The sequence below is a fragment of the Alexandromys fortis genome, unplaced genomic scaffold (genome assembly GCF_014885135.2).
Source record: "Alexandromys fortis isolate MF-2015 unplaced genomic scaffold, M_Fortis_MF-2015_v1.1 scaffold_150, whole genome shotgun sequence".
NCBI classification, from domain to species: Eukaryota; Metazoa; Chordata; class Mammalia; order Rodentia; family Cricetidae; genus Alexandromys; species Alexandromys fortis.
This window is the reverse complement of record NW_026068027.1, coordinates 2744502-2772357: the sequence shown is the minus strand read 5'-3', so window position 1 is coordinate 2772357 and position 27856 is coordinate 2744502. Positions and strand designations below refer to the sequence as shown.

General features: G+C 45.6%; 1 protein-coding gene across 5 annotated transcripts; it reads right to left on the bottom strand.

The window, feature by feature from the left end:
• Window positions 1–61: 61 nt before the first annotated feature.
• On the bottom strand, window positions 62–22200 carry Phc1 (polyhomeotic homolog 1). 5 transcript variants are annotated; one of them, XM_050164028.1, is made up of 15 exons: window positions 21805–22200; window positions 19270–19427; window positions 17517–17627; window positions 16694–16774; window positions 15967–16116; window positions 15226–15381; window positions 9272–9764; window positions 6734–7503; window positions 6053–6200; window positions 5565–5776; window positions 4683–4797; window positions 3852–3960; window positions 3529–3679; window positions 2903–3134; window positions 62–2055 (listed from the first exon to the last, which is right to left on the bottom strand). In XM_050164028.1, the coding sequence occupies exons 1-15, from the start codon at window positions 21839–21841 to the stop codon at window positions 1901–1903; spliced, it is 3078 nt and encodes a 1025-aa protein (XP_050019985.1). In that variant the 5' UTR covers window positions 21842–22200; the 3' UTR covers window positions 62–1900. The 5 variants fall into 5 exon arrangements, with proteins under 5 accessions (XP_050019985.1, XP_050019986.1, XP_050019988.1 ...); XM_050164029.1 differs by having other exon boundaries at window positions 15226–15357; XM_050164031.1 differs by having other exon boundaries at window positions 21901–22199.
• Between the last annotated feature and the right edge of the window lie 5656 nt (window positions 22201–27856).

The following is a 27856-nucleotide window of genomic DNA, read 5'->3' as shown; positions in this document are numbered from 1 at the left end:
GGGAGCCACGAGCCCTGTCTGTCTAAACATTTTCACAAGTTGAGACACTGGATTTCTTTAAAAAAGACTGCTTGTAGCTCTGCCGTCTTCCTGTTGTTGCTACCCCCATAGCAGTCTCCATGATGGACTGTGTAGAGCTGCTCTGCAGTGCTTACCTGGCTGTAGCCCAAATACTGCCACTTGCTTTGAGCCTGCAGCGAGTCACTAAAATGTCCCTTGTGTGGGATTAGGACATGAAAGAAATGTGAAATTTCCCCACTACTGGCTTCTAAGGTGCCGTCACATTGTTCTGGTCTTTCTGTGGCTGGATGGCTACAATTGGGCTCTGGTTGTGGTTAGAAATCCATATGTAGCCCAAGTACGTAATCAGGCAGTCCTATCCTAAAGGAAATAGACCTATGCTATAGAAGCCCTAGAACCTGTGTCCCCTTGTGGTGGGATTGCTTTGCCTTTTTTCCGTTTCTTGCTCATCCCTCTCCACTAGTACTTCCAAACTTGTATTGCACTTTTCTCACTGGTCTGTAGTTTGGCTTTTTACATTTTTCCCAATCTTAAAAAAAAGGGAATGGAAGCAGACGTGGACATGGAGGGTTCTGCAGTTCTCTGCTCTGGGTAGGGAACACTGCTGCCCCTGTCCCTCCTGCTGGCTCAGGGAAGTGTCTTACCCATGTACCTATGAGAAAAAGTTTTTAATCCTCTCCCACTTCTGTTTAGGCCATGTGCCCAGAATCACATAGTGAACACCTAGGCTACTAAGTAACAGCTCAGCTCATCTGAAGACAGGAGATGTGGAAAGGCAGGGCTACCTGTTACCTTAGAGAAGGAAATGATACACTCTAACTTCTCAGTACCCTTGCAATGGTAGTGGGCGTTTTGTTTTCTTTCTATATAAGAAAATTAATGTTATTTTTTAAAAAGGCATCTCATTTGTTGTTTGCATCCTTTCCTGGTGTTTTAAATGAAAAATAATACACCACTTTTTGTATAAAAACATAATAATTAAAAAACATACAAAACATGCTGGCTTTGTCATTTGTGTTAAGGAGAATAAACAATGGAATGAAGTAACAATGGAGACCAATTTTCAGCCTTTTACTGAGGAAGAAAAAAATATTTAATATTTTGTATAAGGAATAATAGTGCCTAAGGCAGGTGCTTACAATCCTGACCTTAGCCCCACACACTCCTGTTCTGTAAAGCTATAGGAAAGAGCAGAGGTGGAATAGAAAAAGGGGTGAAGATGATAACAAATGAGAAGGGAGCGGGGATGCAGAAAGAATGACGACAGCCACACGTGTCAGTCCAATACCTTTAGTCCCTGCAGCAAATCAGATACCAACCAAGTGTACACTGGCTGGTGACCCTGCCATGGATGCAGGAGGAAACAGTCAGTACTAAGGGAGAAAATGATAACAGAAACTGAGCTACAGTCACAATGAGACAGTTGAGAGACGGAGAGTACCAGGTTTTGCTACTTGTGTCACACAAGCTAGGAAAACTGCCCTCTCCCAGTGGGGAAGCAAACCTACATCTCACCCATTTCCATGCCTTACCATTCAAGACATTCTTCCTCTTGAGAAGTGAGACCCTGGCTAGTCACTCCTCTCCAGGATAAGGTTGAGTAGTCCTAGTCTCTAGTCTGCCTGCTTGAAAACTGGATTAGGGTAGGTGTGAATAGTGAGAATGGGTTGTGTGTGTTTTAAGGTGAAACCCAGAGAGAAGTGGCAAAGCTGCCACTATGTAGCACCAGCAACCAACGCTTGCAGAAGTCTGTCTCCATACTCCACCTGGGGTCACGTAAGAGGAACAGCTCGCTCTTCCCTGCAAAGTCTGCTGGCCCCAGGTTATAGCCTGAATGCTTGGGGCATTTGCTTTAGGCTGATTTGTGCAGACGGCCACATTAGGTCTCCTTGAGGACATTGATCTTGGCACAGATTTTGAGGGCAGGACCTAATTTGATGTTCATGGCACTCATAAGGTGTTCTTCTTTAAGTAATAAAAGGGCCTGTCCATCAATCTCCTGGGAACGAAACTCTTCTGCGATCTCCTGACAGCCTAAAAGGAAAAGATGGAACACATGAGAAACTGCATGGTAGCATCAGAAGGGAAGAAACTAAAGATAAACAGGCCTGGTGATGGCTAATCCCAAAGTACCATAGATTCAGTAACAGAAAGATCTGAGGCAAGCTTTGAAAGCAGGTGAAATAGAGCTGCTGACGACTCCATACAGCTTCAAAAAAGCAAAAAGTTGTTCACAAATAGTTTCCTAACCCCTTTAAAGAAAAACTAGACACTAGCCCGGCCGTGGTGGCGTACGCCTTTAATCCCAGCACTGGGGAGACAGAGACAGGTGTGTCTCTGAGTTTGAGGCCAGTCTGATCTACAAGCAAGTTACAGAACAGTGAGGGCTACACAGAGAAAGCTTATCTTAAAAAAACAGAAAAAAAGAAAAAAGCTACACACATGGTTTCTTAACAATGGCAAAAAGATGAACAGCTTTTGCAACATTACCCTTTAAGGACCTATAATTCAGACAGATAACCAAAGACAGCAATGATGTTTAATGGAGGCAAACAAAGGCCTTTTCTCATGTACTCCACTGAAAAAGTCATGTATGCTCACTCACATCCAACAAAGAGATTTTTATCAAAAAAAAAAAAACCACCCAAGCGAGAAATAGTTAATTCAAAAGTTAAAAAAAAAAAATGTAGACACTATAGTTAATGGCATTGGCCTGGAAGAGAATTAGTAAAGTACACTGTAGAAAACAGCCAGAATATCTAGCAAAGAGCCTCTGCTGTCGGACAGACACAAAGCCAGCTGCTGACAGGTCCATCAGGTGCCTTTGCGGGATGATGTAGGGGAACTGTGGGCCTAGTTCTGCCCAAGAGGCTCCCGGTACCTTGCAGAGAAGCGATGAACTCGTAGACCTCCTCTACACTCCATCGGCTGGGATTGCTGGACAGGAACACGGGGTTGATGCCATGTAACTCTGGTGTGGGTGGAGCTGTAATGGTGTTTCCTAGGTCACGTTCTCCATGTCCAGGTCTTACTGACAATGGACCAGGAGATGTTGGGGAGAGTGCTTCATCATAACTGGAATTATCTGAACCCCGGCTAGAGTCCTCTTGACCCTTTATAAGAGATAGCAAAACGTGCAGCCAGGTAAGAACAGTATCATTGAGTTCCTTCCCTTCCTGTTACCCTGCACTAGACAGAACTGTGTCTTAACAGGTGAACTAAAGCTGTACTTCATTTGCAGACGCATCATTCAAATATATCATTTCTTTAACCAAATTTGTTCCCGAATTATCTCCAGTACAGTGAAGGATTCATTTCATGGATGTATGAACTTGCAGTCAGATGAAAGGAGATGGGACAGTCTCTTACAATATGGATCAATACATCAATACAGTCAGTGTTAAACTAGAGTTCTGTATCCAGTGCTTTTACCTAAATTAAACAAAGGAACGGGAGTGGGGGTGGGACACATTCTACAAACTAGCTGGCTCTGTGACAGCAGCTCACCCGATGGCGCTTGCCCTGGATCTTGGCACGAGCAATGTCAGAAGAGCTGCGGCGGGGTCCACGTCTCCGAACACGGGCATAGCTGGCTTCCTGAAACTCTTTCATTTTTTTCCTCTTCAAGCGAAACTGGTGGCTACAGCTCACATTGTACCTACAGGTCGGGGTACAGATAAGACGTCATGGTGCTATGGAAACAACACACTGCCCTTTCATAAATATGAACTGGTATTTAAGAGTTGGCTTGGGGAACAGACTGAAAGCAGAGGGAAGGGACAGAACGTCCGATGGGAAAGCCAATGAGGGTCAGCTGGTGCCCAGCCTACCTCTTTGCACATGTCATGGAGCAAAACCTCTTAGAACCGCGGAACTGCTCTGCCGGGGCGTACTTCCCACAGTACTCGCACTTTAGGAGATTTGCTTTCTTATCTAACTCTGAAAAACAAGGCGTTCGTGAGTTACTGTAGTCTCTGCTGCCCACAATCATTAGGCTCGGAGCTGGATACTAATTTTCCTCAGGTTTTCTGCAAAGACCTACACAACCTAACTGAGAATCCCTAAAACAAAACACCCTAAAGCCTTGTCCCTCAATGTACTCATAAGAATACAGGCCTCTAATCTCAGCACACAGAAAGCAGGCAGGAAGGTGAATGTCAGCCTGGGCTACATCTACAGCAAGTCAGAGACCTACCTAGGTGCAAGGCAAGACTCTGGAGAGACGGAGATCTTCACGTCTAAGATTGTTTCCATGTTAGCTATCTTACTCATTGTATTCTAGTTCAACTCAGATTTCAAATAGGATTCTGTTCTGAATACGGAGGAGGAACTGACGAATATAGAGAAAGACACAACACCCTTTTTCCACAAAGATTTACAAAAGCATAGGCAAAATCTTTTTCAGTGCTTTATATATGGCTTCACGCACGTCTGGGCGAGACAGACTTTATCTACAGTCCTACTTTATTAAATACGCAAGGACTGGGGAGGTGTGACCCAAGTCTGCAATCCCCAGACTCAGGAGGATCTGAAGTTAAAGGTCAGCCTGGGCTACCTGGTGATAGGATGTAGCTCATTAGTAGAACTCGTGCATAGTATGTGCTAGAAATGGGTTCAATCCCAATCCCCATCGACCATCTCCAGGAGCACCCAATACATACCTACAGAAGGGCTGTCTCCTCCCAAAGGGCCACTTGACTGACTCTCACTCAGCCCTGTTGGAAGGCCAGCCTGCAGGGGCTTCTCAGACTCCTTCAGTAACTGAGAACATCCCACCTGTCCCAGAGAAAGACCAGTTAAGGTAGCCTAGTTCCTTCTTGCCCTTCTACAGCCTTCCATGACATTTCCCATGTCCCTGCCTGGATGAGTTCTGAGGTGAAAGCCAAATCTGGCTCACAGGGGATCTTTTCCTTAAGATATTTCTTGGGGGAGGGGGGTTAAGGCAGAGTCTTACTGTATAGCCCTGGCTTTCCTAGAAGTTGCTAGTAGACCAGGCTGACCTTGAACTCAAGAGATCTGCAGGCTCTTCTGCCACCTAAGGACTCAAAAGCGTGAGCCACCACACCCAGCCAGGTGTGCATATGTGTGTGTGAGAGCGTGTACACACCCGGAAACCAAAATTGGATACTTTAGAGCTGGAATTAGTATAAGTGGCTGTCAGCTTTGTGACATGAGTGCTGGGAAGGCAACTCGGGTCCTCTGCAACATACACTGACTGCTGAGGGATCTCCTCTCCAGTCCCGGGTCTTTCCATAGGGCAAACAAGGCTCTATGACTGGCTTTTTCCATCTAAGCCGCCTAGTGTACTTAACTGAACATTAGAGCTTTAAGAGCAAGCTTCCTGTCTTCTGTGCCCAGCATTTCCACTTTCTGGTCCCCAAATTCCCCTGCATTCCTTCCCTCTTCTGTAAGGAAGTTAGCAGCATAATGACGCACTAGTGACTAAATAGTTCTGCACTCGCTGCTTTGGAGGAATCTGAATGTAAATTGATAAATAAGGTGATCTCTCCCCTCCCAGTCCTCCTCTCAGGCCCTGCCCTCACCGGGAAAGGCTCTGCTCCCTCCTGGATCACAAAGCCTTCAATGATGTGCGTAAGAATCTGTGGCTTCACAATGGCCTGTGGGGGTTTTGAGTCACCCATCTGTCTGGACACCAAGGCCAGAGTAGGAGGTGGTGCTGATGGGGGTGGGGCCAAGGCTACTAAGTCACTGCTTGGAGGATTAGCACTCAAACTGGCCACTGCTTCAGCTTTCTCTGGAAAAAAAAAAAAAAAAAAAAAAAGAAGCAAAAACCACAGAGACATTAAGGAACAGCTGTGATATGCCATACTAACTCCCCACCACTGAGGCAGCCTGACCCTCCACAACATGCTCATCTTTGCTCATTCACCACGGAGCCCATGTGTCTCTATCTACTGACTGCTCACCAAGTTCAGGCCCGTTTTCTACTCAACCAGATTTCTCTTCTAGTTCATTGAGAACATTTCTCTGTTCTCTTGCACCAACCAAGTTTTAGAAGTTGCTTACTTACCTCCAACACTGTTCTTCTCCTCCATTGCCTTTGGGCTCTCTGATGCTGGTGAGGCCTTTGCAGGAAGCAGAGCGCCCAATGTGGAGCCGTCATCTCTCTCCTCCTCAGACTCAGCTTTGCGTTTCACAGCCAGTGTCTGGGGCTTACCCTATAAGATGGACAAACAAGAGAGTAGCTAAGATCTAGGCGTGAACGGAAAACTGTAGTTGTATACTTCTGGAGACCATTCTTAGTCCCAGATGCTCAAATGTGTTTACTTCCTTTGATACACTAAACCTCTTGGTCATCCCCAATTAGTGTAACTTCTGCACCAGGACAAGAAAACAACACTGTCCTGACTTGGGATTGAAAGACTCATTGTAGACCAACTAACAACTGTTGGCTTTACGAAGATGGACTTGGTCAAGGCGCCCTTGATCTAATTAATATACATATAAAACCCTAAGATTTTAGTAATAAATTTAGGAATTTGAAGTTTAGATATTACATACACACATATGTTTATACAAACATATTTAACATATATATATATGTATCTCACTTTTAAAAAAGAGCGCATACACGCCACCATTCGCCTTCTCAACTCTTCATTCACCTATCAAGTTTTATTTCCACTCGGTCCCAAGCCCACATGGATGTAGATAGGCAGTAATATCTTCAAAATGATCAAGCATCACTCACCGGCAGGTGCACAGACTGCATGTAGAAAGCAGCAGGGACTTGGGCCACGACAGGGGAGGAGGCTGTAGGCCCACCCTTTACCACATGTGCTGTTCCCTGCACAGGAGCAAGGGTCATTCCAGGGGCCAAGGTGGGAGCACACTCCTGAAGAGCACCAGAAGCCTGTGATGAAGGTGGCGAGGAGGCCAGATGTGCCTGGCCAGGCTGGACTGCCCCTGGCATTCCCCGGGAAGTAGGTACAGCAGCTGCCAGCTGTGCTAATCCCAAAGCCTGTGCCTGGGCTGTACCTGGCTGCCGAGTACCAACAACCTGCACAGGGATATGTGGTGGTGGTTGCTGGGTAGCTGACATCTTAGCAGCTCCTAGTTGAGGAGGTTTGATAGGTGCTACAGGTGGTTTGGACTGAATGGGGATGGGTGGTTTGGGGGTTGGGTCCGGAGGAAGAGATAGGGGTGAAGATTGAAGCATGGGTTGGACCACCAGGGTCTGAGCTTGCTGTTGGGACTGGGAAGGTGGGACCTGCTGAGTAGGTGGAACCTGGGGTGGCTGAGGGGCAGTGAGGGTTGTTGCTTGCTGCTGCTGCTGCTGTTGCTGCTGCTGCTGCGCCAGCTGGAGGTGTGTAGCTGTGTGCAGCAGCTGGGACTGGCGGTGCGGGAACTGTTGCTGGTGGTGAATGGCGATCTGCTGCTGGATCACGACTTGCTTCTGCTGGAGGTGGATCTGCTGCTGCTGCTGAATCAGTGAGTGGGGCTGGATCTGTGTGTACGTGGCTATGTGTGACACAAGCCAGAGCAAAACAAAGACAAGAGCAGAAAACAATAATCCTTCTAAATTAAAAGCAAAGCCGTCTGTCTAAGACGTACCAATGCTGGAATCAATGAAAGCAGATCTCATCATCTGGGAATCAGGCAGTGAAAGGAGATCTGGCCTCCCTTGAACTTGAGCATCATGTCATTTGCACTTTCTACTGAGTTAGACAGGACTGACTACCTCCAGGACAGAGAGCTCAAGGGCACAGCCTAGACGCTCAAGTACTCAGGAGACTCAGGCAAGTCCAAGGCCTGCCTGAGCAAATTAGTGAGTGGTTTCTAAAAACACAAGTTAAAAAGAAAGACGGGACTAGTGTGGTAGAAACTTGCCTTGGATGCTTATGGCCTGGACTCAACCTCAAATAACATATGCGCACAAACGCACGAGGGAGGGAGGGAGAGAGGGAGGGAGGGAGGGAGGGAGGGAGGGAGGGAGGGAGGGAGGGAGGGAGGGAGGGAGGGAGGGAGGGAGGGAGGGAGGGAGGGAGGGAGGAAGAAGTGAGAGGAGAGAGGTCCCTTAAATCAGGAATCATCTTCTGTGAGTTCTTCTCCTTTGCTATAACCATCCTATCCTTTCACTTGGTACTTAGCTAAGTTGACCCCTCCTTCATTACCTCAAGGCTGAATCCATGTTTTACTCATTTTGACATCCCTAGACCTCATTCCACTGTTTGATACATAAGAAGTATTTAATATTCACAGAAAGAATAAATACCCTGAGGTTAAGGTATTCTCTACAGGAGCCTCCATTTTTAAAGTCACCATCTACAAAGTTATAAGAAAGCAGACACAGGTTCTGATTACTGTTTCCTCCGCTGTAAACTGGAGCTGAGAGTCCTGCACTGCATATCATTAGACTGCCCAAAACACACAAGGCATGTCTGAAAGCACGTTGGGGACAGAAAGGCTAAGGTATATCTAATATTGGTAATTTTTGCGATGAAATTATCCAAATATATCACTGATAAAGGTGGTAGAAACAAAGAAAACAAAAGCTAACATGACCAAGTATAGACATTGGCTCTATTTGACCCAGTTTGAAAGCAAGTACAAACTAGGGTTGTTGTTATTACTAATTCCCGTTTGTCCTTACCATTGATACAAATAATCACAAGTCAACTACACACAGTAAGCTACAGCTCCTCTTGCTGGTCTTACACACCCTGTGGTATTGACACTATGGTTGCTTGAACTACCCACTAAAAAGAGGAGAGAACTCATACTTTATACTACAGTATAAGTGACGTGAGAACAGGGACTCCGCCTTCCAAAGACATTTGTTGACTCCACTAGAATTCAGTGGAATGAATAGAATAACCTGAAAAACTCAGGACCCCTATGAACGTAGACAGAGGGCAGCTGGGTGGTGGTGGCACACACCTTGGGAGGCACTCGGGATGCAGAGGCAGGAGGATCTCTGTGAGTTCAAGACCAGCCTCGTCTACAAGTGCTAGGTCCAGAACAGGCTCCAAAGCTACAGGGAAACCCTGTCTTGAAAAAAAAAAACCATAACATTTAAAAATATGAGTGGAAAGTAGACAGAGGCTTTATAAGCAGCTTGCTGCGGAGGAAACTGGTCAGATCGTCATTTGTTACTATCCTGTCACTGAGCTAGCATGTTCTAGACCAGTAAGAGTCTCCTCCTCCTGTCATTCCGCGGCCAAGAGTTTAAAAAGGAAGTGTGTGGAGAGGGTGGAGTTGGAGGTGGGTGTAAAAGGTGACACCTTACCTGAACTAATGAGCGTCTGGCTGGGGGCAGGTGTGGCCGTCCGAGTCAGGTTCATGCCCACACTCTGCTGGCCACTCCCTTCTGCTTCTGCCTTCTTGGCTGCTGCACTTTCTGCCTCCGTTTGGCTGCCCTGGCTCACAGTCACTGTCTGAGCTGGAGGTAAGGGCTGCACCACTCCTGTGCCCTTCCTGGGACAGCTTCCACCACCCAATCCTGAAGAAGACAACTGACCCAAGCCCCCAGGGGCCTGGCCACCTCCACCTGGACCCATGGAGCCTGGGAGGCTATTCCCGCTGCCTCCACCAGCTTGGCTAAGGTTGAGTGACTGGCCTGAGGCCCCAGAAGAAGCCTGTGCCACAGCTAGGGCCTGGCTAGAAGCCTGGGAGAGGCCAGAAACAGGAGAAGCTCCAGGAGGGATGGCCTTCTGAGTGGAGCCTGGCATTTGGGGTCCTTGAGCTGAGGCCTGCTGGTTCCTCACTGCCAAGTTCTGCACCTGGAAGATATAATGTATGGGTGTGTGTAGACTGACTCACAAGCTGAACACTGGTTATACTGCTATACTCCAGAGCCCACCTGACTTCTCCACCAACATACCGAAGTCCTTCCAGTCTCCAAAGAGCTTTGTGCACACATCTGAATTTTCAATGTCATTTACTACCAAGCCTATCATCAAATTTCAACATTTATTCATTCAAAATATGTCTCTGACTTTTTCTTTCTTCATATTCGTTTAGCATCTACCAAACACCTACACTACACTTCAGGTACTGCCATGGACAAAGTTACATGCTCCTGCTGCATGGCTTCTGTTAGATGAGAAAAATCAGCAAGTATAACAACAATATATACACAAACATAAACCAAGTTTTCAGGACAGGAATGGCAGACCTACGATTCCTAAACAGAGGAGAGACAGTGGAGAGAGGGACCTAAAGGCATATCTGCAAGACCACAAGAACTAAAAACTAAGATGTTTTAAAATAAACATTTCATCGTATTGAGTTACAGGGAGCAGAAAAATAAACAAAAAGGTAGTGGGGCTACGCTGGGTTACTAGGGTCTTGAGTGTTAAACAGTCTGAGTTGTAACCTACAAATAGCAAATTTAATCTGTCTTGTTCACTGTTAACAGTCTAGAATGTAGCAGTTGGGTATGAACAGAGAGGGAGAGAAAAATAGCTGTCTAGTTGATTTATTAATCAGACTACTATCATAATTAATCTTAATAATAATCAGAATAACATGATAAAATCTATAGCTTAAGCCATTTCTTTGTAAATATTTTGAGAAAGAAATTGCCATCATACCCTAATGATAACTATTCACTATTCACACGTTTACATCCCCCCTCCCCCCACACACACACAGAGGAAACACCAGGAGTTCCACAGGAGGAACTGCTAGGCAGCAGTATGGAACACCATACAGAGTAACAAAAGCTGGGTAACAACCCAAACGGCCATCCACATAAGAAGGATACTATATTTAGACAACAGAATATTATATAAATATTAAAACGATAAATGACTATAAGACAAATGTATCTTGATAATACACTGTTAAGAAAACATTCTCAGGCAGGGTGCAGAGGCATGCTGCTGTTATCATGCTGTTGAGGTTGAGGTAAGAGGAAAACAAGACCAGTATTTAAGGCTGGTCTAGCCAACATAGCAAAATCTGTCACCAAAAAAACTATATTCCCAAAAAGATTACATAAAGCTAAGTTTCTTTAAATACAAACAAAACATGTCATATACAAAATACATAACAATATTTGTATTATATGTTGCTATTTATATGTTATTATATATCATGTTATATATTGTATACATATAAAAAGATGTATCTAGAATCTGCTTCAAATTAATCCATGGTCAGAGGGTAAGAGCCTGAACAGAATGGCTACATATTGGCAATTGCTGAAATTCAATGGTAAATACACAGATCCAATTTTGTGCATATATTTGTTTCCCATGAAAACTAATTTTCAAAGTAAATTTTAGAAGTATGTAAAGAGGCAGTGAAGCTATATTAAAGGGACCAAAGGAAGGATGATCCTAGAAACCAGCATATACATTCGATGCTATAGGGAAGGGCAGGCCTGAACACAAGAGAGAAACTGTTCCATACATGATGGTTTGAAGCACTGGGTATTCAACCCAGGGCACCTTTCACACACAAGGCAAGCACTCCACCCCTGAGCTACATGCCCAGCCTGCTTGCTAGTTCTATTAAAAGCAACTGAGTAAGAGGCTAGAGAGATGGCTCAGGGGACTGAGGGTACTTACTGATCTTGCAGAGGACCCAAATTCTATCCCCAGAACCCATATCTACCCTCCTCTAACTCTAGTTCTGAGAGACCCCTGCACACACACGCTACATATAAACTCACGAAAGCGCACACATATTATGAAAATAAATCAGTGAACTTTTCAAAAGTAAGCCACAGAAGAGGCAATGATAACGATGTGTAAACCACATCACTAGAACTGATCAGGACGACCACCTAGACACCCAGCAGAGGACAGGCAGGTGAAGGTAAGAACTTGAATCCAGAACATTGGGAGAGCAGGCCAGCTTTGCAGAGGACTGACTGATTACAGTTTCCCTTCTGCATGGCCAGTCCACATTTTCCTACTCTCCCTATACCTCAGAAGCTCCTTCTCTTTTCTCCTCTCTCTACCTCTGTGGCCTCCACCTTCTCTGCATTCCCAGCATGTGGTCCATCACTCCCCTTTGTCTCACTACTCTTCCTCTCACAATGGGCAGTCTGCTCTGGACCCTCGCCCTCCTGCTTTCTAGAAGGCTGATCAGACCCCTCTCCCGCCTGTCCCTGCTTTCCCAATCTATTTCCCTCCCCTAGCTTCATCCTGCTTTCTGTCCTCTCCAACTCCACTGTCCTCACTCACACTCTCCAGCAAACAGTCCTTCAAGTTCCATCCCTCCGACTCCTCTGAAGTAGCTCTCCCTCTAGATTAACAAACCATCCTGTTTTCCTCCTTTGCACGGAAAAGAAATGAGTGGTGCCCCCACATCCACACCCATTGCAGTCTTGCACTGTCCTGTTCCACTGTCTTCATGATACCCACAGCTTCTCTCTGTTGTTCTTTCCTGCTTCCCTGGCAGCCCATCACCTTCAAATTTCCTAAGGACTCACCCCAACTCTCAGAGTTCTACTAGACATTCTTCTCAACAGACCATATGCTCTCCATAAACAATTTTAAACATTCCTTAACTTCAATAGATGTATCATCTATGTCTGCCATACCATTTTCACATGTTTAGCTCTCAGCTAGCTTTCCCAAATTCGAGGAGCATGCAGAGCTGCTCTCTCGGTATCTCATACATGTCTCAAAAGCATCTTTAATTTGGCATGTATAAAAAACTGAACTTCAAGCTGGGCATGATGGCACACGCCTCTAATCCCAGTATTCACGAGGCAGGGGCAGGGGGATCACTATGAGTTCGAGGCCAGCCTGGTCTACAAAGCAAGTTCCAGGACAGCTAGGTCTACACAGAGAAACCATGTCTCGGAAAAAAACAAAATAAATAATAAACAAAAAAACAACTTCAGCCTAACCCAATTCTCCAGTCTTCACCTCAGACACAGCACCAACAGCTCTACAGGTTCAGATCCTTCAGGCCCTCCAAACTGAATCGCTCACCTTCAATAAGTCTTGTTACTCAAATCCACGCATTCCTATCCATCTTCACTGCTATGCACCCCAACACCATCTTTCTCCTACCTTACTCTTTTCTCTATTAACACATTCAACAGCCTTTACAGTCTTTACACTAAAGCAAAAAAGACACACTCACTGTCACTTTCACGCTTTGAAGTCCTTCTCTAGCTTCCCATCACCCTTGTATAAGGACTAAAGTCCTAACCACAGACCCAAAAACCATGAGATGAGATTTCTCCCAATGGTCCAGTCCTCCCAGAAAATCGGCCATCCTATAATCATCAAGCAAACCAACTCTTCTTCCCTCGGGATTTTTAGACATCATGTTCTCCAGGCACTCAGCATTTTCTTACATCCATACCTGGCTAATGCTTATAGAGCCCGTGTTAAATGTCACCTCCTTGATTTCTAGCCCATCGCAAGCCTAACTAAGTGCTTTTCTTTATTCTTAGATCATCTTCTTCTTACTAATGAAGCAATTATTATACCACTCAGGTACTGTTTGCTTAATAACTAGTACTTTAAAGGTTCATAATCTCCACAAATGTAGGTATCATGGCTTTCCTGAGCATCCAAGACTACAGAGTGACTGAAAATAGTTAACAACCGTAAACTTTAAGCCTAGATATGATACAAGCAATTATCAACTCAATTAGTCCCCACAACATGCCGTACATTGGATATACTCTATCTACTATACAGATGAAGAGACAACAGCAGAAATACATTAGAGCACTTAATCAAGATGCTACAGTTAAATGCAGAGTTGTAGCAGGCCCCAGACACCATGTATGCATTCTAGCCACTATGTTCATATTCACTGTTGCTGATGCATGCATAAATGTATGCACGTGTCTATGGATGGATGGATGGATAGATGGATGGATGGATGGATGGATGGATGGATGGATGGATGGATGGATGGACAGATGGATGGATGGACAGATCAATGGATGGATGGATGGATGGACGGACGGACGGACGAGTGGATGATGGACAGATGGATGACGGATAAATTAAAGAACTGCTATAAAAACACAACCAGCTCCTCTGTGCCTTCCACTGCCAGAAGAGCCCACAAAGGTATTTTATAACTCGATGACCCCAAGAGTCTTTTAGCAGTTCCCCTCCCCAGCACCTTGACTCTTTCTGAAGTATTTTTCTTATTCTGTTTATCTGCTGTTTATTAGCCAATAATGGTCTCTGCTATTTTAAAGTCATCCACATGAAGAAAACTACAACCTCCTTTCCTTGGCTTTCAGTCTCCTTCCAAATAATGGCATCTTCTACCATTAGGCCCATCGTCTCTTTGCATTGTTTTTGACAAAACTGCAGATCCATCCAACCCAAAGTGCATGAGAGGCAAAGGGTCTAGCACAGACCTACATCATATCCCTGCTGTCGTTACTACCCACCCTTTCCACAGGGGTCCCATGTGCATAAATGAACTGTGCCCTCACATTTGCTCTTCTTTGTCAATTTTCTCCTCACTCCAAATCAAATCTGCCTATCTTCAACACTCCACTCAGGTACTCTGCAAATTAACAGCCAGTTCTTGAAGCTCAGGCGTCACTTAGGGTCAGCTGCATTTCGTATGACACTGCTGTCCCCCCAGCTCTTTGAAGAGTTGACTCCTCTCTTTTTAATCCCCCAAAGCTCTAAACACACATCCAAACACAAGGTATTTATCCACTTTCTGCTAGATTTTTAGAATGAGATAAACATTATAAGGCCCTAGTTTACATCTCATCCATATGCTAAAAATTAAAATATATGTGTTTTGGGGAAAAGTCACAAAAAGTAAATGGAAGAAAGACTATTGAGAACATGGACAGGGACAGGAGACTGAGAGCTGAGAACTACAGTAAGTCAAGAACAGAAGGAACCAAACATCCTACCAGCAACTCAGCCGGGGTGAGCTCACACCTAACTCTACAGAACTCCTCCAACATCCTGAACTTCTGGTGACATTTCTATGAGGGACTTAAGACTCAATAAAACTACCTTACAGAAGACAAAAGGATGCCCAGAAAAATCAACTTGTATTTTAAGACTTCCAGATCCAAAGGGATCTTTTTAGGCAGTTCTACTTCCTTCTTTAGCTCAAATCAACTCACAAGTTTTAAGGGATTTATAGGAGTTGAGGAAAAAGAAGCTAAAACACACAAAATAAGAACTATAAAATTCAATAAAGGGGCAGAGTATGGGGCCTGGTCTATGGTCATCCCCTTCATGCTCCCGGGCTTCTCCACAGTAAGTGGTTGCCACTGACCTGATCTGCATCTGCATGAACTCCCGGAGACTGAGCGGGCGGCACCTCCTGCTGGACTGCAGCCACTGCCCCATTGGGCATCAGGATGAGTTGGGAGGCTAGAGGCACATTCCGGCCCAAGGTCCGGTTAACCTGCAATAGGTTCCCCAGCTGTGGCTGGCAAGGGGAGGAGGTAGGAGAGGAAAAAGAAGAAAAGAGAAGACAGAGAAATGGAAGGAAAGGACCACAAGACAAAATAAACAGCAGATATTAAACAAGTGAGCCTGCCCCTTTCCACACCAACCCAAGAACCTCTCATTCTCCAAACGTGACGACTCATCCAGAAGAAAGCCTAGAATGTACAGAGGACTACGGAATGATAAGGAAGACACTTAGACAACGAGGATGTCAGACACATAGGTCTATACAGAAACAGGTAAGCCGAGAGATACTTAGAATTTGTGTATCCAGGTCGCACAAAATGCCAAGGCCACATCTTCCAACAGACAATCTCAATGTTATCTAAAAGCACTTTTTCTAGCTTACATAAGACACGGGGAGTAGGTCAACTTGTCTTCAAACATGTGGATGACGAGAATCAAACAGCTGTCAGGCCAAGGGTACAGCCCAGGGGCAGAGCACTTGCCCTGGCTCCCCGCCGACACCACAAAAATAAATACATAAAATACTTCCATTCTTTGCCAGGGAAGACAAATTATGAACTATGCCCCCAGGACAATGGTGGCTATGGCTATGTCTTACCCGCAGATACATCTGGGCCTGGGACTGGTTGAGGGGTGGGGAGGTAGTGTTCCCCAGTAACACAGACTGGGTCAAGGTGGTAGCACTGGGAGAGCTCACACTCTGGGATCGGCTGATGAGCTGGGCAGCTGATGTGGTTGCCAGATTTATCTGTATAGTACATAAGGAACCAGGACTGAGGATTTGTAGAGAAATCAAAGAAAATATACACAACGACAACTTCAGAGGGGCACAGCCAAGAACAGGATGTCACCCTCAGGAAATCAAGGGAAATAAATAATAACTTCCTACCCAAAACTGTCATCCTAGACACTCTGGAGTATTACGAAAGCAAAAAGACAAACAATCAAAAAGAAAGCAATCCTACAACCACTAATGCCAACACTTGAGCAGGCAAAGGGCAGAAACGAACATTTTCTTTTCATTTGTCATTTCTTCTTGCGCAGGATTTTCTCCTTCCTTCTTTAGGTTTTCCCATTTAAAGACAATGCACGCCTGCAATCCCAGCACTTGAGAGGGAGAGGCAGGAGGGTCGCTCTAAGTACAAGGCAGCATGGACTATCCAGAGAAAGCCTGTCTGAAAACAAAAACTACAGACTCAAATAGGTTCCCTGTTCTTTTCTTGCCAATAAGAGCAATAAATATCCACTGGAGACACGATAACCCGCGGCCCAGCTGCAGAGACCAGACTGGACAGACACCGCCCTCGAGGAGAGGCAGCACTCACCGAGGCCTGGGTGGTAGCAGTCTGCTGCTGTGTGGTGCTGCTGTTCGGGGAGCTAGCCTGCCGACTGGCAGCAATCGTGGCCTGTTAACAGGGAAGCATAGCAGAAACAATGAAAAGGCTGTGTGTCTCCCTGTCTTCTGGTATTAATTCATGGTACAAAACAGAGATTTCAGGTAAGAAGAGAGGAGTTGAAGTAAGGAAAATCACTATCCCCACAACCTCAAATGACCATATAAGCTGCCTGGTACCATCAGGGTAGGAGGCAACTGGTCCTCTCTCTCTCAGTCTCATCATGAGTCACCTGATACATCTAATGCAGAGCTGTCCAATACAACATCAAATATGGAATTTCCTACTATGCATATTTAAAAGTATTAAGTGGGATGATATAAATTTCAGTAACTTATTAATCAATACATACAAAATAAATATTACCATTTGCGGAGAGATATTATCATTTCAACATTAAACTAATTAGAAACTACTGAGACAGCTTACCTTCTTTTGATCAATCGGGCTCTTCTAAATCTTATAGTGTCATCTCAGTTTGAACTAGTCACATTTCAAGTACTCTATAGCTACATATGCTGGAAGCTAACATATTAGACAAAGCAGGTCTACAACACAGCCATTCCACCACTAAAGAGTATCCCACAGTTCATACTGCAACCCCAGAATCTAAGAACCACCCTTTCTCCTACTAGTACAAGAGGCAAAGGAAGGATTTGGTGTAGGATGCAGTTTGCCCCAGACTGCTCCTCTCCCGTAAACCTACAGTGCCTGACCCCTTCCCTCTTGTCCCAGCCGGCTGCTGACCTCTCACCTGCTGAACGGCTGCCAGGCTGTGCAGCTGGGCATTACTGAGCTGCTGCTGGAGCATGAACTGGTGGAAATACTGAGCTGCATTGGGTTGCCGTTGCAAGGCCTGCAGAGCCTAGAAGACAGGACACAAAATAAAAGTAATCATTCCTGGTCCTATGCACATCACCGTAACCACCAGAAAAGGAGTCAGGAAGGAGATAAACCAAGGGGGATGGAGGCTGAACCGTCATCACTGTCTGACTCGTCGTGACTATGCTGTAGTCCATACGGCCATCTAAAACAGGACAGGCAGCTGATTATATGCTATCCTTACACAGCAGGAAAAGGAAACCAGCGGACATCAACTTTTACTTCCAAAAATGAGTCCTGGAAATATATATGAAGATCTAGATAAACTGCAAATAAATGGGACACTGGTGAGGATAAGGAAAAAAGCTGGACATGGTGACAGATGCACTCAAAAGAATGAGGCAGGAAGGTGATGAGTTCCAGAGTAAACCACATCTCAAATAAATAAATAAATAGACACTAATAATAAAAGCAAAAAGCTAAGTGTTGTAGGTGTCTAGCATAGATATACAGATCCTTAATTGTTTGGAGATAGATGACAGAAAGCCAGTAGTGACTTCTGAACAATTCTACCAGGCAAAACTGTCAATTAATTGATAAGTTCAAATATCTACTGTGCCATGTCAATGATTATTTATAAAAATGATAGTAATCACTTTAGTGTTAACTGGATTTTGCTATGTTCTTAATAATTACAACTGTTCTATCAAAATCTTTTAAGTAAAATGCTTCATTTCAAAACAGGGTATTTAAAGGATGAGATATGTTTGTCCAAAAGTAAATGTCTAAAGAGGTCCATGATATTTCTAGTCAGAGTAACTTATGAGACCCAAAACTGAGAACTTGATTATCAGAGTAGGAAAGAGGGCTCAGTGGGGAAGAGCACTTGCAGCACAAGCCCAAGGACCCGAGTTCAATCCCCAGAACAACTTAAAACAAAAGGCCAGATCCAGTGGTGCACATGTGCAATCCTGGAACTCTTTGTTTGCTTGCTTTTGTTTTCTTCTTGGTTTTCTCAAGATAGGATTTCTCCGTGTAACAGCACTGTCTGTCCTGGAACTCACTCTGTAGTCCAGGCTAGCCTTGAACTCAGAGATTCACCTGCCTCTGCCTCCCAGGTTCTGGGATTAAAGGCATGCGCCACTACCGCCCAGCTACCAACACTCTTAAAATGAAATGATAGGTGGATAGGGAACTTGCCAGAAGCTCGTGTGCCAACTGGACCTATATATACTACAGAAACAAAACCCATAAGTTGTCCTCTGACCTCCACATATCCAGCACTATAAACACACACAAACATGCACACACAAAAAATAGTAAATAATAAAGGGTTTTTAAACAATGAAGGGAAATGGTTAATTAAAACCTAGTTAAATAGACTAAACCTTATTTATTCATGTGTGAACTTTATAGTACTTCGTATTGAATCAATGAATCACATTTACAAAACAGGTTCTCACTAAGTTGCCCGAGTTGCCTTGAACTTGGTACACAGCTAAAAACAAAACAACCAAATTTCCTACTGGGTTTGCTTGCTCTAATTTTGTAAATTGCTAAGATTCTGAAGTGGAAAAAAGCTCACTCTTTAGCTTCTCCAGAAAGAATCTGGGGATGGTGATCTTCCAGCATCTTGGCCTAACCCAAGCCAATACTCACAGAACTCGGCCGCAGCTGAGTCTCACCTGCACGGCTTGCCGTTCATACAGGGACATCTGCGCTATCTGGGGCCGAGAGCTGCCCCCTGAGCTGGAACTCCCATTGGTGGAGCTAGAGTTCTGCTCACTCTCAGTCTCCATGCCAGTGTTCCAGGGTCCCCAAGAATGGTGCTCTGACTCAAGCCCTAGACGGGAATCAGCAAAGGATTAAAGTTATACCTCGAACCTAAAATGTCATTTCATATTATTATCATTATTATTATTATTCAAAACCACAGTCAGCCCACAAAGTATCTAAGATTCTTCCTCTGAGATCTTAGAACTCTCAAATCTGCAACAGGATCTGACATCATGTTTCCCTCATGCCATCATCTTTTCAAGCTAGTCACTGTCTCAAGAGACCTTGTATACCTACCTCCTCCTGAGCACCATTAAATAAAGTGACCACCTACGTGCCCCAGCAATTTTCAACAGTTTAAACTTGACCCATTAACCCTTGCTGTCACTTTTATCTCTATCACACCATTACCATCCTAACAATGGACAGCATCCCTGGGACCCCTTTAGTTGCCTCCTTTTCTTGGCCTACACCCCTCACATGCACTACTTCTTATTATTGTCCCCATTTTACAATAGTGGAAACGAGGATTTTCTGTGTATCAAGTCTTTACTTTGCCTCTTCCCAAAACAAAAAAAAAAAAAGCAAACTAAAAATCCTGCCATCAAAGCAGTGTCATCCAGCGTGGGTACTCACTACCCTCACTTCATGGAGAGCCCTGGATGCTGATAAGGCAGTCAGAGCAGACAGGGCATGGAAGGGGATAAACGCTGGGGACTACCCACATATCCCAAGTAGCTGACTGGCTACAGGCCAAGCTACTAATTAAAGCCTCGGGCCTCTCACTCCTCCTTATATAACTTGAGTGTCCCTATTAGCAAGTAAGGTAACAAAGTGAGCATGTGACATACTCCTAAGTAGCATTCTGACTCCAAAAAACAAGATTCAACTTTACCGAAGTGTAGGAATTTACCCTCTAGAAGCTACATCAAAACTAGCACAAATAAAAGAAACGTTCTTCTAAAGCAGCACTAAAATGACATTACTCTTCTCCTTTTTCTCTTCTTTCTTTTGTTAAACTCGCGCTGTACTTTCTTTACTTCTGAGACGCCAGACTACTAGAACATCAGGTCACCAAAGCTCTATGCAGCTCAGGAATATAAAGCTGGCCACAATTTCCACTATGGGCTGTCTACAGTTTCATTAGGTGAACGGCTTTCTCTCAGGAATGTGTCCCAAACGAGCAAACACGTAAATAAAAGCCAAACTCTTGGCCTTGTCAATTAAAGTTGAGATTTCTCCTAATTCTTGCCCCAGCGTCCCCGCATCACATCCCTGTCCCCAGAGAACTCTACCCACTGCAGGAAGAGCCGATGTCACTCCACACATGGATAGAATGGAAGGGGCACACAGAGGACATTTCATCACCAGCTCCACCTCCAATCTACCTTTCTCCCCACACCTTGTTTGCCAAAATATCAAAGCACTAAACAGATACAGACCCATGAGTCCTCAATATCAGCATGTGAAGGAAAAAAGTGGGCAAGGATTAGAGGCAGCATGGCACAGTTGTATGTAGACATTGCTGGACTTAGCTCACTGGACTCACAGACATCAGACCCTGTTACTTGCAATAGAGGCTTGTATAAAAAGAAATAAAGTTCATACACTCAATGACCCCTTCATTTCCCCCAGATCGTTGAACAGAAAAGGGCCAATTTAAAGTCTTTCCACTGGGGAAATTGCCATCCAAAATCTCGCAGGCACACATTTTTTTTTTAAGTCACATTGTGAGTTCCAGATTAACTATAGAAAGTGAAGATGGGAGTTTAGGAAGCAATCTGAATTAAAAATTAAAAACTGGGAGAAGAGTGAAAGGCCACCCTAAAAGGTACCTCCATTTGGTGTGGATGTGGAAAGACTCAACTGAGGTAGCTGCACACCGATGGGAGGGGACTAGAAAGTAATATTGAGGTGGATACGGTACTGGGCCTATAGGATCAAGTCCCTGAGTGTAAAACTCTGTTGCAGTAAGAATGGAGCAAGAAGCAGGGGTTGGGGATGCCTCGGAATGCCCCCCCACGGGTTCTTGTTCTACACAGAACCCTGATGAAAAAAAACGCAGTTCCAACGAGAAATCAAGCACACCGGGAGAAGGGGGTGGATACAGCGCTGTGCCCGGAGCGAACGGACTCGTAAGCAGGGCAATGTGCTTTCTAATAGTAGGGAGCCAAGCAGGAGGGGCACAGAAGTCAAGGAACTGGAGCCTGGGGAGTCCGGCGGAGCGCGAGAAGCAGGGAAATAACCAGACAGCATGCTCGGAGGTAAGGATCCAAGTCGGGGCAGGGAGAAATGAATGAGAAGACGAGCGGCCAGAGGCAACGAGGTGACGGACACACAGCACCGAACACAGCGAGCGCAAAGCACGGAGACCGGGACGCGCAGCACCGAAGCACCGCAGAGCGCAGCAGAGCGGGAGGCAGGAGCGCGGCTGGGGGAGGTACCTGGGCGTTGCACACGCCGAGGTGGCTGAGGAAACATCCCCGCGCCGCCGAGCCCCCGGGATGCGGCCCCTCCCCGGCCCGCGGCCGCTCGGTTACCTTCGCGCCGGGCTCCGCACCCGAGTCCTCGCGGGGGGCGTCCACCTCAGGGGCGGGGGAGGGGGGGTCGCTCGGTCTCGGCGGCGCTCCGCCTCCTCCCCTTCCTGGAGGGGCGGGGGCCCAGGCGCGGTGGGAGGTGCCCGGCGCGGCCGCCGCTCCCCGCCCCTCCCGCCGTCCCGGTGCCGGCCGCGCCGCGGCTCCGCCAGGCCGGGGGCTCGCGCGGGCCTGTCACTTCCTGCCCCGCCGCGAGGGTGGGGGACTAGGCCGGGGGGCCGCGGGCCGGCGGGGAGGGGGCTGCGGGGAGGTGCTTCCGGGGCAGCCGACCCCTCCCCCGCCCCGCCCCCTCCCCGCGCCCGCCCTCGCGCGCGTCCCTCGCTTCCTGCCGGCGCCCGTTGCCATGGCGACGCCGCTCCCGGGCCTCCGCGCTCTAGGCCGTAGTGGTTTGGGGTGGGTTTTTTTTTCTTTGGTTTTTTTTTTTTTTTTTTTCCTCCCCTGGCTCTGGTTCTCTTTCTCCTCCTTTCTTCCCCCCTTCTTTCTCTCCGAATTCCGCTCGCCGTCGGAAAGGACGGAGCTAAGAAAGCGCTGGCCTCTAGAGGGACTCACCTCCGAGAAGAGAGGGAGATGGGAGAGGGGAGGGAAGTGACGTGAAGGGGGGGGGAAAGAAGGTATTTTCTGCAGCTTCTGGGAATAGGGGCTCAAAAGAAAGGATCAAAGGAACTGGCAGGCAGAGAGGGAGGAAGCGGGGCAAAGACCCTTGAGAAACGACGGTCTGTGAAAGGAAATGGAGCTGAGGGAAGGGAAGAGGAGGAAAGAGAAACTTCGAGGTTGAGGGAACGGCGAGAGAATGCCGATTGTTTTAGCCCTCGCCTCAACTCCAAGAAGGCGGGAAAGAACGCTGCCCAGAAACTGAACCCGTTAGAAGCTGCAGTTCATTTAAAAGCAGGAACCTGGGGGCACCTTGCTTTGAATAACATTTAAGTCGGTGGTTTCTGGGTTGATTGTGTGCTTGTGATCTCTAAAGTCACAGGCACGTGTGAAAGAATTAGAACGCCCAAAACAATGGAAAAGGCGGGGTGTAAAGAGATGAACAATGGTACTGCCTTTGCAACGCCTGAGCATACGGCGGGGGGAGGTTCGTTTTATTTGTAACACTAATTTATCAGGATTTAGATATGCCCAGTCTTTCGGTGGTGGTCTTGGGACACCTACTGTGTGCCGGTCACTCTTGGAAGCTTGAATCTTATCGGTGCACAGATAACAAAGATAACTGTTCTCCTTTGCCTTTGCCGAACGGTGTTGCCCTGCGATAAAAACTGCGATTTATGCTTTATCTGTTGCTCTCATAGTCTTTTGCCAACCTCAGCCTTAATTAGCTGTTTGCTCAAGCCCACTCTTCATTCTCTCCTTTGAAAGCCCATGTGTAATTTGTAGAGAGAAAAAAAATTGAAGCATTCTCATTATAAATTAGATCCATTTGTGTTTGTATTGACTCCCACTCTTAATTTGTTATAGCCAGAATTATGTAAGGTAAGATCCGTACTAGGCGTCTAGGAACCAGTTAAACAAGTATGCAAACCCCAAAGGGCAGCCAAAGGACCAGAGAGGCAGAAGCACAGGTGTGGAGAGGTGAGAGGGTTTGCTGCCAGGCCGCGGAAGATGGGCGTTGGCCGGGGATGAATGGAAACGTTCTGGCAGGAAGACTAAATGGTTTGAAACCCGCTGAAGTCATTACCCCCTTATTTCACATCTAGATCTTCGGAACCTCAGAGAAGGTTAAAGCTTTCTCACAGAGGCTTGGGAATGACTTATTGAGCCTCGCCTGTGTTTCCCACCAATGGAGAACAATCTAGAGATGGTTTTCAGAAAATGCCCTTTCAGGACAAGAAACACGACTCCTGTGGAAAACCGTCACCACTACCGAGTCTGGACATGGCCTATACTGTGTTCCTAGGAGAATCCAGATGCCAGAAGTTGCATTCTCATTTTCCCGATAACCTCTAGGATGTATATAGATGATCATAGCCCTTTCTCATTAAGTTTCAGCCCTGCCCCCCTTGACAGTGAAGAATTGCTACTGCTGTATAGAGCTACATTCTACCTTGAGATTTTTTTTTCTTTATTTTTTGCAATCCAGGCTCATTGCCTTCTTCATTTACTAAATGACACTAGGGAATAAAAACTGACATGATTTTGTTGAACTTCAGATTCGACTTTAGCCTAGGAATAATCTATTGCAGCCTGTGCTGCATTGATGATGGGCCAAGAGTTCAATTCTCACGTAAAGGTCCCCAGGACAGGTCACTTTTCCAGGTCATAGGGCTAAGTTATTTCCACCAAAATACATTTAACTTAGGGGAAAGAAGGGTCAGCAACAAGTCGAATTTACAGGAAAATCTTCATCCACAAAATAAGCGTTTTCATATCCTGAATTACCTTGAGAACAGTTCATCTCCACCTAAACAAGTCAACAAGTTTGTTCCCTTGAGACTCTTGAGCTGACTGCTTTTTCCCCCCCTAAACGTTCTCATTTTCATTTAATGATTCTGCTGGGATTAGTCTTTTCTCTTTCAAAACAAACAGTTCAAGCCAAGGGAGGCTGGATTTCTTTGCTCTGCATGACACTGGAGGTCTGTAGCCTAAGCAGGTGAAAAGGAAATGCATTCTACCTGTTTTGTGGAGATCTGGGGCCTCCTGCAAACTTAGCTGCCTCCAGAAGCGTGGGGATTTGGAAGGTGATTTGGCAGCAATGAAAACAAATAGAAAGTAAGATAAAGGGTCTTTGCCCGGCCTCTGAGCACTGAGTGTGTTTTTAAGCTGACCTGTGAGGAGGTAGTTTAGTTCTTACTTGGCAAACGGCATTATCTACTACCCAAGTGAAAATGGGGGGCCACATTCTCATGCAAATACGGGGAGAGTGTAAGAAACAAGCCAGTGTCTGCCTGTATTCTAAATGTATCACGTCACCCAAGCCGCATCCCATCCCATCCAGTGGCCACTCTTCTTAAGGTCTAGCTGGAAGAAAGGAGGATGAACATTGAGAGCATTTTGAGATTCTGAGATTTAAAGCAAAATGCTAGCCAAGTCGGTTTTCAGCAGAGAAAAAGACCTTTCGGGGCTGGAGCTAACCCAATAAATGTTTGTTATTCTCCAGTGTATCCAGACCATTCTTCATGGTTTATCTTACATCCCTACTTAGTCATAATTTCATAAACAAGTTTATGGATCAATGAGTTTAATTAATGGGCTAATCTTGGGCCCTAGATTTATACAGCTTCAAATATGCTTCTCTGGTCACTATTTCGGATGTTAGGATACACATTCAGGATGCGATCCAACACCAGATTTATACTCTGTGGGGTTATGTCCCCAGGCAAGAAAGCTGAGCATCAGGAAGAAGTGAAAAGGAAAAACAACTGAAAATGATCCTGAGTCTCTACTGCAGCTTCACCGCCCTCCAGACAGTTGGTCTGGGCCGATGGTAATGTCTTCAGAGGAAGACTAAAGCTTGGGCAAGTTAAATTGTTCAAGGTTCATGGGCCTTAAGTCCTGGAGTAAGAATTTCAATTCAAGTCTGTGTGATGCCACAGCTCAGAGCTACCTCCAGGCCGCAGCATGAAAGACAAGTGTGAAAACCCTATTCAAGTGCTTAGCTCTGAATGTTTGCAGAGAAGCTTGGCATTTGCCAGGAAAAAAAAAAGTCTGCAATGAAGGGTCCACTCTGACTTAGCTAATATCTCCAGGTAGAGGTTCAAAAGAGACTTTGTGGGTAAGAACTGGGGGGATGTCTTAGCAAATGAGAACGAGAAATAATGTGCACAGAACCTCCCTAAATTTTATGCCCTGCATTGTCTACTTGTAAACTGGGATTAGAATGAAGGAGCCTAAATTTATTCCAGCTGTGAGATGTTACATAGCAAAGGGGAAGTAATGTTAACTGCCCTTTAAATAACAGGAGATTAGTGTGCATTACTGGGGCAACTCCAGTGTCATTGAGGATATGTTTGAAAGTAGGAGGGACAGAAGACCAGAGTGTTTGTCATGACCTGAGAGGTACTCAACCTGTCATTGCTGGCTTTGAAGACGCCAGGCAGCAAGGTACCGAGCAATATGGAAAGCCTCCTGAACAGCAGTTCTCGGTCTATGGGTTGCAACCCCACAGGGGTGACGTATCAGAAAGACAATTCATACCAGTAGCAAAATTACCGCTATAAAGTAACAATGGAATCATTTTATGATTGGGGTCACCACAACCTGAGGAACTGTATAAAAGGGTCTCAGCATTAGGAAGGCTGAGAACCACTCCTCTGGAAACTAGAAAAAAAAATTAAATGAATTCTCCCTGTAGGAGCCAGCCGTGATAAGCTAAATATGAACAGATCACCTAAAGAAGGTTCTTTACTTCCAACCATTATCACCTGCCAGAGTAGGATTCAGCCATCGATAAGTTTAATGGAGGCCTGAGTCTCAGTAGTTCACCCTGAAGCAATACCTGGTGGCAGGAAGAACCACAAACTGAGATTCCCCGAGCACCACCCAAGAACAGACCATCCAAAGGAAATGCCTAACGTTCCAATTATTGTAGATAGGATCACCTGCCAGCACACACTCACCAGGACACCCCTAGACAAATGTCAGCCAACCAGGGGTCCTGAACCTTAGAAACCCCTCACCCCCAACTTTACTACTATAAAAACCCTACTCTAACCGAGCTTGGGGCTCTCCGTTTATTCCAATACGTTGGACATACAGAAAGACTGAGTTTGCAAACTTGCATAAAATAAAGGCTCTTCGGTTTTATATGCAGGACTCAGTCTCCTTGTTGGCTTTTGAGGGACTTCGCGGATTTGGGCATAACACTCCCCAAGCTCTGACGAAAAAAAAACACACAGGCTTCCTAACAGGTTAACGTTCACCCAGTGAAATGCATGTCAAATTTCTAACCTACAGAACTGTGCAGGAATACATTTGTGTCGATTTAAGCCAGGAAACTTGTAATCGAATATTACCGCAGCACTTAAGCTAACACGGGGAAGAAAATTTCCCTTCTGTTCTCTTAGGTTCTCTGACTCCCTTAAGAAGGAAAGCAGCATGAAACAGATTAACAGGATAAATATGTGTAACGTTGCTTTACATATTCTCAAGAATCTTTAGCAGGAAAATGAGGACCCAAAGAGGTGGTTAGGCCCAAAAAACGGCCCGCCTTACTCAAAGAAGAACAAATCACAGGCATAAGAAAGGCCACGGGGCTTTTGCTCTAAGGCGCAGTGACTAGAAAATGTATTGAGAAAAACTAGTAGAAGTGGGGATTCTCTTAGTAAGTTTATACATGTCCATTACAGTATCAAGTCTCAAGAAATGGGCCAGTGAGGTGACTCTGAGGGTGAAGATGCTTGCCATGAAAGTGCGGCAGCCTGTGTTCGATTCCTATCCTGGGTAAAGATAGGAAGCGAGAACTGATTCCGAGAGGTTATTCTCTTCCAGGCATGTACTGTGCCATGCGCACAAATACAACAATAAATAAAGGTATTCCAAGAATTTTTTGGTGTGGTAAGCCTCCCTTAGCCAAGATTTTGCTCTCCATGTTTTCAGTTACTAAAGTAACCCGTTGCTCGGAAATATGTCATCAAAAATGTATTCCACAAATAAATCATAAGCTTTCCATTGTGTGGCATTCTGAGTAGCATGATGCAGTCTTGCACCATTGGCGATCCGCTTCATCCCGCCCCGGACATGAATCATCTGTCAGGTGTACCAAGTGTACGACCCACCTGTCAGTCACTTTGGTCACCTTACTCAGCAAGTTGTCTCCCGGTCACGGTTTTTACCACGGACTTCAAGGCTCCCTTTCATGCCTTATTAGTCCTTTTAATGAAAGAATTTTAAACGGTCTCAAAAGGAAGCTCAAGGACCGTTTTATTAGAGTTTGGAAGAAAAACAAGGTAGGCAAGCTGTAAAT

What these genes read in the sequence shown, in the direction of transcription:
- Phc1 (XM_050164028.1), bottom strand. Translation starts at nt 21,841, where the DNA reads ATGTTTCCTCAGCCACCTCGGCGTGTGCAACGCCCAG. An exon ending in TTCATGCAGATGCAGATCAG is followed by an intron (nt 9,765 to 15,225) that starts GTCAGTGGCAAC and finishes TATATCTTCCAG; the next exon opens with GTGCAGAACTTGGCAGTGAG. An exon ending in AGGGAGCAGAGCCTTTCCCG is followed by an intron (nt 4,798 to 5,564) that starts GTGAGGGCAGGG and finishes TCTCTGGGACAG; the next exon opens with GTGGGATGTTCTCAGTTACT.